An 11,977-nucleotide genomic window follows, 5' to 3' on the forward strand; every position below is an offset into this window, starting at 1 on the left:
AAGAGACCAGTTAAAGAACCAGTGAAGTGTCCAAAAATAGAAGCCACACTATAGGGGAAAGACTTAGAGAAAGAAATGTTTCCCTTACAGTTTCTTTGGCGCACGGTCAGAATTGGACTATTGGGCTAGTTCCCATGATGCATGACCTTGATAGTTGTTAATCCCAGGTCCCTGTTTCTTCTGACATTTCTCTGGGGGTGGGTGTCATACACTAACGGCTGCTTTCCAGAACAGGAGTTCATCCTCCTTATCCCTGTGGCTCTTCAATCCAGTGTAGATATTCTGTCCCAGCAGGAGGAAGAGCAGGGATCTGGGTCAGGTGCAAGAGAAGGAGGGTAGATTTATTGAGCCTGATTACAACATCTAGCACATGCTCTTTTGCTGCCAGCGCCTTTTCAGTCATTTCTCCCAAAGACAAACATTCTCTTCTACCTGGGCATGGCCTCCTCTTTATAGAGTTTGAGTCCTCCCAGGCTTGCGTGTTTTCATAACCTGTAATAAAACACCTATGTTGTCATTGAGCCTAAAGGTCTAGCTCATAAAAGCAACACCACATCAAGCATACCAAACTCTCGTCTCATTCTAGAATCCCTTCTGCACATGGAGAGCGTGGAGGTTATTGGTCCAGAGGGATGACTGAGGTGGACATAGTTTAGCTCTTCCTGTGAGGCTTACATCTACAGCCTTGAGTGCTACAAACAAATGTGGACTAAGGTATATGGACAATGAAGTGGAAGTGCTTTGTTGAAGTCACAGTTCTGTACCTGCTTTAGGATTTTCTATTCAGAACAGGTCTGTTAGGACACTAACTGGGGATTTAAATCATGAGACAATCATTATACTTAAAACATAGGTACAAAAATAACCAAGGGCTTGGGTGCCAGGATATTGCTTTCTATTGAGAGAGAGATTACTTAATCATTCTGGAAAGATGCATATTGAGGTTTGATGTCCTGCATGATATTTTCATGTAGTGACCTCTTAATATTTAGCCATTGCTGTGATGATTGCTCTCCATTCGGATGGTTCTTTCCTCAAGATACAATTAAAAGTATCAGAACCTGAGAGATCAAGAGGTCAAATCCATGTCCAGTGGGAAAGACATCACCTCATTGGATTCACATTGGCCATCATCAGGAGCCTGTGATGTTACAAACGAGGGGCCACCTTAGCCAACATTCACTGAGAATGTGTTTGCTTCTAGGCAACTGAAGAAACAACACAGAATGGAGTACTGGAACTCCACCTTGGGCAGTGGCTTTATATTGATGGGGATTCTGAATGACAGTGGGTCTCCTGAACTGCTCTGTGCCACAATCACTGTCCTATACATGTTGGCTCTGACCAGCAATGGCCTGCTGCTCTTGGTCATCACAGTGGATTCCCGGCTCCATGTGCCCATGTACTTCCTGCTCGGCCAGCTCTCACTCATGGACCTCCTCTTCACATCTGTTGTCACTCCCAAGGCCCTCGTGGATTTTCTGCAGAGTGAATACACGATCTCCTTTGGAGGCTGTGCCCTTCAGATGTTTCTGGCATTGACGCTGGGTAGTGCAGAGGACTTGCTGCTGGCCTTCATGGCCTATGACAGATACGTGGCCATATGTCATCCTCTGAACTACATGGTCTTCATGAGGCCAAGGGTCTGCTGGCTCATGGTGGCCACGGCCTGGATCCTGGCATCCCTAAGTGCCTTTGTTTATACCACATATACCATGCACTACCCTTTCTGTAAAGTTCGGAAGATCAGGCACCTGCTCTGTGAGATCCCACCTTTACTGAAGTTGGCCTGTGCAGATACCTCCCGATATGAACTCTTGGTGTATGTGATGGGTGTGACCTTCCTTATGCCCCCTCTCTTTACTATCATTTCTTCATATACACTAATTCTGTGTACTGTGCTTCACATGCCCTCAAATGAAGGGAAGCAGAAAGCCCTAGTCACCTGCTCCTCCCACCTGACAGTCGTTGGGATGTTCTATGGAGCTGCCACGTTCATGTATGTCCTGCCCAGTTCCCTCCACAACCCCAGGCAGGACAACATCATCTCTCTTTTCTACACGGTTGTCACTCCAGCGTTGAACCCCCTTATCTATAGCCTGCGAAATAAGGAGGTCATGGGAGCTTTGAAGAGAGTCCTGGCAAAATACATGGCCTGACACACTCCATAATCTAGGGAGTTTATGGCTGGCCTTCAAAATTTCTCTTAAAGTCATAAGATTTCTGGTAAAAGCCTGGTGAAAACACCATATTGCAGAGAGTACCTTTTAATAGTAAAAGGAATGTAAGGAATGTAATTTGACTTGGCAAATGAATTTGTGTGTCTGTTTTACCATTTTATTTTTTAAAGTATAGTTGACTTGGAATATTATGTTAGTTTCAGGTGTGCAACATTGTGGTTTGACAGAGCTATACTTTCTGCTATGGTCACTACAAATGTAGCTACTGTCTGTTACCATACAACACTATTATAACATCATGGACTATATTTGCCTTTTATCCCCACTCTACCTTTTAATCTGACGATTTATTTAGTTTATAACTGACATCTGTATCTCCTACTGCCCTTAAACCATTTTCACCATCCTTCCATCCCCATCCGTGCTCTGGTAACCGCCAGTTATTCTTTGTATTTATGGTCTGCTCCTGTTGTTTGTTTGTTCTTTGGTTTTGTTTTTTAAATTATACATATAAGTGAAATAATAATGGTATTTGTCTTTCGCTGACTGATTTCACTTAGCCTTATTATGCCTTAAGGTCCATCCATGTTTTCATAAATGACAAGATTTCATTTTTTTAATGGCTGATTAATATGGTAGTGTATATACCTATATCACATCTTCTTTATCCAGTGAAGTACTTGGGTTGCTTTCATATCTTGGCTATTGTAAATAATGCAGCAATAAACACAGGGACATTTAAAACTTTATGAATTAGTGTTTTCATTTTCTTTGACTAAGTACCAAGTAGTGCAACTACTGGATCATATGATATTTCTATTTTAAGTTTTTGAGGAATCTCCATACTGTTTCCACAGTGTCTGCACCCATTTACATTCCCACCAACAATGCACAAGGGATTCTTTTTCTCTACATCCTCATCAATATTTATTCCTTTCTTTTTGATTCTAGCTATTCTGATGTATTTAAGGTGGTATTTTATTATCAAATGCTTTTTTAAATCTTTTTTCCATCAGATAATTTATTTAGAAAAATGCTTCACACTCCTTTTAAAATTTGCTATTATCCCATGTAGCTACTGAGTTAAATGAGGCTAGGGGCTTTTAGCAATTTTGGACATGACCTCTGACTGGGGAGTCCATACTGGACCAACATATGAACCAAAAAAAGAAAAGTTTCAAGTAGGACACTTAAGCAAGGCCATTATCAGGGGAGCAGACCTTGAGATTTACACAAATTTTAGACTATTGACCATGTTCAAAGATCATATAAGCAGCCTAATTAATGCCCAAACAACTAGTAGTTTATATCTTTTTATAGTATGTTATCGCTTCCTTTTTCCAAACAGCCATTAGAAAACACCTGGGCCCTCCAACAGGTGTTTTTGTTTGTCTTTGTTTTTAACATGGAGATTTTTTATACTGCCTAAAAGCCAAATATTACTGAAATAAATGAAATAGAAAGGGCATCTCATTAGCAAGGTCCATGGGAAACAACTATGCTTATTCCTTGGCAATAAACAAACAAAACAAACAAAAAGAACTGGTTTCTGTCTTGACATGTCCCTACAATTGCAAAGGGCTCATATGCCTGGTAAGTGTGGATGTGTGAGACTATGGATATGTGTTTGTGCTGAAAATGATGGGATAACATCGCAATTAATTTTCCAGGGACTTAAATATGCTGTACTACCACCATTTGTTTGTAAGTCTGGAAATACTTAAAACCAGCAAGTTGTTTTGAAGCTTCAAAATGACATGGTTCATCTGAGTGGCACTATTTTGGGGAATATTGTCCTTTTTTGAAAATTTGCTAATGCTTTCTTTAAAAAAAAGTACTGTTTCATCTGTAACACTAGGAGGTTTTTAAAAAAAAATTAATAAAATTAGGAATACTAAAAAAGACAAAACTAAAATCTCATCCAGATTTAACCTCCACAACATTTTGATGCATTTTATTTCATTTTTAATACATGCATGCATTTTACTGAGTTGATATGTGTGTGTAAAATAGAGAATTTTAAAAAATATTTTATTTATTTGTTCATGAGAGACACACACACACAGAGGCAGAGACACAGGCAGAGGGAGAAGCAGGCTCCATGCAGGGAGCCCGATGTAGGACTCGATCTGGGGACTCCAGGATCACGCCCTGGGCCGAAGGCAGATGCCCTACTGCTGAGCCACCAGCATCCTGAGAATTTTTTCACTTACTAATACATAGTGAATTTCCCCCCTGCATTATATAGCAGCTCTATAGAGCAGTGACAGAGAATCTGGGGTCAATTGTCAGAGTAACAAGATTTGAATTCAATACACCCCACTTATATAACTTTGAACTTATTTCTTAACCTCTCTGTACCTGTCTGCACATCTCTAAACTGTAAATTGGCAGTAATAGACCTACTTCATAGGCATTGTGAGGATTAAATAAATTAGCAAATATGAACATAGGACATTTAGAATTGCATCTGGCATATAATGAGTATTTAATAAATCTTAATTCTTACATGAATAAATAGCCTTGAAAATATTTTTATGGGATAACATAATATTACATATATGGATGCTTTGTAATACAATTGGCTATTTTATCACTGTTATACATTTAATTGTATGTGTGTCTGTGTGTAAAAACAGCTGTATTGATCTCTGGGTATGTGACTGATTTTTTCCTTTAGAATAAATTCTTGTGAGTGGAATTACTAAAACCAAAGTAAAAAATCTATTTAATATTGTTGATATAAAAAGATGAATTGATGTTTAATACTTAAACATTTTGCATTTTTACCAGCAAGATGCATTACATTTTTTTTCATGTTTAGTTTAATACATAGACAGTTTTACTAATTTATTAGGTATAACACTTAAATATATAACTTTAATTTGCATAACTAATGAATTTATATTTTTATTTTTGAGTTGTTGGAATTCTTTTTTTTTAAGATTTTATTTATTTATTCATGAGACACACACAGAGAAAGAGAGACAGAGAGAGAGAGAGAGAGAGAGAGGCAGAGGAGAACCAGCCTCCCTCTTGGGAGCCTGATGTGGGACTTGATCATAGGACTCTGGGATCATGATCTGAGCCAAAGGTAGATGCTCAACCACTGAGCCACCCATGTGTCCTCAATCTGTTATTTTTTAATATCTCCATGGTAAGGATTTTTAGAGAAGTACTGAAAATATTTTTGTTGTGAAATCTAGCTTTTCTCTTCTGGTTTCTTTCAGTGATTTTACTGCTAGGATATAATTTTCTACTCTCTCTTTAGGTAATAAGTTATGTAGATTTTTTTTCTTCAGAATTTTATAATTTGCATTTAACTTTTAGAATAAAGTTCTAAATTACCTTGATATGGTGAAGTTTTAACTTTTTTTCAAAGTTGGCACTTTCTTAATAATATTTTAAAATAATTCTTCTCCATTAATTTCTTTTTAAAAAACCTTATGTCTTATAAATGTAGTATTAAGCTACATTTCTTGGCTATCTGTTAAGTTCTAGCTTCTTTCTCTCCTTATTCTTTCTGAAGTTATTTGATTCTGTCATCTACGTCTTAAAAACCCACTGGTAATTTGATCATGAATATATCCAACTAGTAAATTTTAATTTAGGTATTTTTTTGCAATACTCAGCCATGCCTTCCAGAACATAGTATACTATTGGACTTTCTGAACCAGTCTTATTCCCTTTTTGAAAATGACTATTGCACACCTTCAGTCTCAGCTGACCACATTACCCCATATGTACTTCACCTGGAACAGAAAGTGAAGTTATGTGGTAAGAAGGGGAAGGGAAGTAAGAAAGGGCAGCTCCTCAGGTTCCCCTCCTCAAACCTTCCACCCACTGTCTGAACCTGCACATTCATGTCTGATTTCTCCCCTTTATAACTATTATTATTTTTTTAAAGGTTTTATTTATTTATTTATTACGAGAGACAGAGAGAGAGAGAGAGAGGGAGGGAGGGAGGCAGAGACACAGGCAGAGAGAGAAGGCTTCATGCAGGGAGCCCGACGTGGACCTCGATCCCGGGTATCCAGGATCAGGCCCTGGACTGAAGGTGGCACTAAACCGCTGAGCCACCCGGGCTGCCCTATAACTGTCTATTAAAGGCTGACACCTTCACTAGTATTCTGAATCCTAGTCTCATTAACACACCAAAGATTTTGCTCCTGTAGAATCTCTTTAATCTGAAACCACTTTATTCTTCTTTTCTGGGTGATAACCACAAGGATACAAATATTCTCTGATTATCCCATTATAAAGGACCCTTTCTATAGCCCCACATTCCCTTCAGCTAAGTGACCCATTTTTTTCAGCTTCTTTTCAGGGGAAAAAAGGATCTTAAAAAGTGTGTCTATGCCCATGTCCTCCTCTGCTGATTTTCTAGTCACATATTAGCCCACTTCCAATCAAGCTCTGATTTCTTTTTCATGGGCCTGTTCTTTCTCAAAGTCGTCATTGCTGTTCCAAATAGAGTGATCATTAAAAAAAAAAAAAAAGATTTGTTATTTATTTTAGAGAGTGAGAGAGCACAAGTGGGGGGGAGGGGCAGAGGGAGATGATCCTCATGCAGATTCCCTGCTGAGTGCAGAACCCAATGTGGGGCTCAGTCCCATGACCCTGAGATCATAATCTGAGCCAAAATCAAGAATTGGATACTTAACTGACTGAGCCATCCAGGTGTCCCTGAAGTGGTCATTTCTATATCTTTCTCCTTGGCCTTTCAGCAACATCAACACAGGTGACTACTTCCTTCCTCTTGAAAATGTTTCTTCTCTTGGCTTCCAGATCCCACACACACCTGGTTTTCTTCCTTCTTCCCTTGACTCTCTTCACCTTATTGTATCCCCTTCTCTATCTGAATTTAGAACTCCCCTTGGTACTAATACACAGACCTCTCTTCTCACTCAATAATCTCTTCCTGAGTAGATTAATCTGTTTGCATAGGTTTAAGCACTATCTAAATACTGTTGACAGCCAAAGACCTATTTCCATAAACCACAGGCTCATATATCTAATTGCCTTGCATATCTAATAGGAATTTCAAAGTTAATCTAAAACATAACTCTTGATACATCCTCCTGCCAATCTGTTCTTCCCTCATTCTTTTTAAACTAAATCAATAAACACTATCCACGCAGCTGATCAAACTAAAAACTTAAATACATTGCTTTCATTTTCTGCCTTACTGCCCCAATAAGTAAGTAAATTCTATTGGCTTCATATATACCGTATATTCCAAATATGTGCACTTCTTTTGGTGTCCCCTAGAAGTATCTTAGTCCATGTCACAATAATCTGTTGCCTCTTGCTCTACAATAGCTTCCTAATAGGTGTTTCCCTTTTCAGTTTTGTCCCACAATAATCTGTTTTCTTCCTAATATACAGATTGACCTTCATAAATATAAGTCAGATTATGTCACTTTTTAAATTTAGAGTCAATTAGCCAACACATAGTACATCATTAGTTTCAGATGTAGAGTTCAAAAATTCATCAGTTGCATATAACACCCAGTGTTTGTCACATCCCATGCCCTCTTTAATACCCATCACCCAATTACCTCATCCCCCAACTCACCTCCCCTCCAGCAACCCTAAGTTTGTTTTCTATAGTTAAGAGTCTCTCATGGTTTGTCTCTTTCTCTGATTTCTTTCAGATTATGTCACTTTTTGACAAGTGTGCACATGATTTTGGCCCTGCCTACCTTTCAGTCCATCTTTAAAACTGTGCTCGCTTATAATCCCTTTAATCTAACTCCATTGACCTTTGTTTTCCATCACATGGTTCAAAATTGTTTCTGATTTAGGGCCAATTAGTATATATTCTCCTTCCCTGTGATGTTTTGTCATCAAATCTTCTTGGCTTAGTAAAGTTCCATTTTAAAAATGTTAACTTCTCACAGAGATTAGCAATCGACATGGCATGTATTCAAACCAAAAGGTACTATTACACTGTGTTTATTGTCTCCATTGCACTTATCATTATGTGAAACTGTCTTATCTATACTTTAGTTTGCTGGTTACTCTCTCTCTCCTTTTCAAAATGAAAACTTCTTGAGAGGATGAACTATGCAGTGTGTGTCATAGCTGCTTCTCCATAAAATCTAGGAATATATAAAGCACAGTCTCTACAATGCAATGTGAAAAGATATGCACACATGTATATCTTTGCTGAAGAACTAGAGGAATAAGCCATGTTCCTGTGTGAAAAGGCTTAACATTTTTGTTTAAATATGTTTTTTGCTAAGTAATCTGTAAATTAAGTGTAATAACCATCAAACTTCTTTTTTTTTTTTTTAAATTTTTTTTAAATTTTTTTTAATTTTATTTATGATAGTCACAGAGAGAGAGAGAGAGAGAGAGAGAGGCAGAGACACAGGCAGAGGGAGAAGCAGGCTCCATGCACCGGGAGCCTGACGTGGGATTCGATCCCGGGTCTCCAGGATCGCGCCCTGGGCCAAAGGCAGGCGCCAAACCGCTGCGCCACCCAGGGATCCCAACCATCAAACTTCTAATGGCATTTTTATTTTTTATGTATTTTTTATTAGAGTTTGATTTGCTAATGGCATTTTTAAAAGTGGATTTTGACAAGCTACGAAATAGGAAGTTTATGAGCTATCAAGAAAACTATGAAACAGAAGAAAAATAAGAGTTCTATCTTGCTAGCTAAATCTGCAGTAATTAAAATACAGCAAAACAAGTGCAGTAATTGACAAATATGCCAATATCCATATTGAAATTTAGTATATATTATGGCAGCATTTGAAATTAATGGGGAAAGAATGACTTACACTGGTATTAGAACAAAGAGCTAAATATTTAGAAAAAAAATGCCATATTAACTCACATACATAAATTGTCATAAAATAAATTCCAGATATTTTAAATATCTAATGATAAAAAACAAAATCCTGTGTCAGACTTCCCATCCTAGATTCATGTCCTACTTGTTTCCCAGCATTTATGTGGGGCCATATGATTTTCAATGAATAGAATGTGAGCAGATGTGCTGTGTTCCTTCTAACCTACAATACCTACCAGTGAACAACTTTTTTATCTTCATTTTTATGGATAGTGACATGCAGGTTGATCTTGACAGCCACAGATTAAAGAGCTCTATCAACTTGGGTCCATACGCTTGCTACTTCATCCCTAAATTGGAATTTATGTAAGTGAAAATTAAACTTCTACCTGTTAAGCCACTGAGATTCGGGATTTATCTGTTAAAGCAGGGTTCAGCAAATATGTCCCTGGGGCAACATCCAAACTGCCTGGTTTTACAGAGTTTTATTGTAGCACATTCGTTTTTTAGTTATAACCATTTTCCTGCTATAGTGGCATAGTTGAGTAGTTATGATAGGGATAGTATGGCCTATAAAGACTAAAATATGTATTATCTGGCCCTTTATACAAAAAGTTTACTGATCCCTACATTTAGAGTGACTAGTGTCACCTTATATAAAGAAGAACTAGAACTAGAGCATAACAGGAGACTAAGTTTATTACATTACGGGTAATTAAAGCCTCTTTTAGTAGAAAGTGAAATCTATGACTCTTTACCCTGCTTTTTCTCTGCCTTCCTACCTCTTACCCCCTAGTACACATGTACCTGATTAACTCTTTCATCCTTTGGTTTTCAACTCAAAAATCATCTCCTCAGGAATTATTTTGTATGCTTTTCAGAAGTCTATAACTATGTGGAAATTCAATAGCCTTTTATCAAAACATACAAGTCTGAGACATTTGAGAAATCATTCCTGGAAGGCCCCTCCTCTTTCCACTTCTGACACACCTTTATTCAGCTTCTCTTTCTGACTCTCTGATTCTTGATCTTCCGGGCCCGATTTGCTACACTTCGTCAACCTTGCAATGTTGGTAACTCCAAAGTTCTGTCTTGAATTCTTCACTGTTATCTGTCTCCAACACCACATCTCATCCAGCATTGCACTTCAGAATTTCCTTGGGATATTTTTACAAAACATAAGTATTGCTAAAACCTTTGGCACACATGTTGGGTGTGTCAAACAAACTTCACTTCCGTTTATGTGCAGTACATTTCTAAATCTGTTCTCTAGTCCATATCTCTCTCCTAAGCTCCAGATTTATTTATTAATTCAAAATGATATTTCTTGAGCAACAGCAATGGCTGGGCACTTCTCTACAAGTGATAATGTAGAGATCAACAAAGCAGTCTCAGTCTTTACTGCCGTGGAATTTACACACTAATGAAGGAGTCAGACATTAAGCAAATAATCATGCAATTCTTTTAAATGAAAGCCATCCTATTGCCTACAAAGCAGCATACAATTTTACAGTGCCGAAGAATCATGTGGGTCTTGTTACAGATGGAGGTTCCTGAGACCAGCTAACCTACTCAATTCTATACTGCAAAATATTTTCTACTTCAACTCAGGGACCATTTTAAGTCATGATATGCAAAACAATGGTCTACATTATAAATGCCTTACTAAGGCATAAAACAGGTGTCCCTGCTCTCCTTTTCTTAACTTTATCCTCATTTTTCATCGCTGTCCCATAAATTCCCCAATCTACAGCATTTTCAGGATTACATATGGGGCAAATTCTTTGGTATTGCATTCAAAGCATTTCTCAATCTGGACTCTTTGTCTTACTTTTCAACTTATAACTATTTTCCTAATGTTACACGTATTCTTAGAAAAATTCTACCATTTGTTATTCCTTAAATGTATTTTCTTTTACATTTCAGAAATTATTAAATTAGAATTTAAGGCCATGTTAGAATTAAACACCATGAAGACCTTACTTTTCATGTCTATATCCCTAGCTTCTAGAAATGCTCCTGCTCAAAATCTCTTTGATGAATGCATGCAAGAATGAAGGAGATAGGGATGCCTGGGTGGCTCAGCATTTTAGTCCCTGCCTTTGGCCCAGGGCATGATCCTGGGGTCTCTGGATTGAGTCCTGTGTTGGGCTCTCTGCATGGAGCCTGCTTCTCCCTATGCTTGTGTCTCTGCCTCTCTCTCTCTCTCTCTCTCATTATAGATAGATAAAATCTTTTAAAAAAATGAAGGAGATAATTCCATTTGCCAGGATGTATTCTAATATTTGTATTTGTTTTATTTATTTGGTTCCTGGTGGGTTCCCCCCTCCATATAGTTGTATGTGCATTTGTTTTAATTTCCATATTAGCTTGTATGGGCCTAGAAAGTAGACTGTCTCCTTACCCAACTTTCATTTTTCCCCACTTTGTGGTTCCTCCCTCCTCTCCTTTCCCTCTCAATACTTTCTCCCTTCCTTCCCTTCCTTCCCTTCCTTTCCCCCCTTTTATTATTATTTAAGTACAATTGACATACAATGTTATATTAGTTTCAGGTGTACAGCATATTGATTCAATAATTTATACATTACTTAGTGCTTATCATAATTATAGTCACCATTTGTCACATTTGTCTCATGTTATCATAATATTACTGACTATATCCCCATGCTGTACTTTTCATTGCTGTGACTTATTTATTTCATAACTGGAAATTTGTACCACTTTTTAAAAAAGTTTTTATTTATATTCCAGTTGGTGCTCATCACAAGTGCACTCCTTAATCACATCCTCCCATCCACTTCCCCTTCTATATTTCTTTTCTGTGTCTATCAAGATTTCTTGCTTTGACTAGACAATTTACTGAATTTAGAAGAGACATAGGAAAATAGGAGAAGGAAAAGAAATGGAGGAATGGGATAAAAGTGGGAAAAGTTTACAAGAAAATAACTTCTTTCTACATCTCTAGAATTGTCATTATGCTTAAGGATCCCCACCT

At 37.6% G+C, this 11,977-nt stretch overlaps 1 protein-coding gene across 1 annotated transcript; it reads left to right on the top strand.

The window, feature by feature from the left end:
- The first annotated feature begins 1,226 nt into the window (after positions 1-1,226).
- Positions 1,227-2,159, top strand: OR2AG1D (olfactory receptor family 2 subfamily AG member 1D). The gene has a single exon (NM_001388736.1). The coding sequence runs from the start codon at positions 1,227-1,229 to the stop codon at positions 2,157-2,159; it is 933 nt and encodes a 310-aa protein (NP_001375665.1).
- The last annotated feature ends 9,818 nt before the right edge of the window (positions 2,160-11,977 follow it).

The sequence above is a fragment of the Canis lupus genome, chromosome 21 (assembly GCF_011100685.1).
Source record: "Canis lupus familiaris isolate Mischka breed German Shepherd chromosome 21, alternate assembly UU_Cfam_GSD_1.0, whole genome shotgun sequence".
In the NCBI taxonomy this organism is placed as follows: domain Eukaryota; kingdom Metazoa; phylum Chordata; class Mammalia; order Carnivora; family Canidae; genus Canis; species Canis lupus.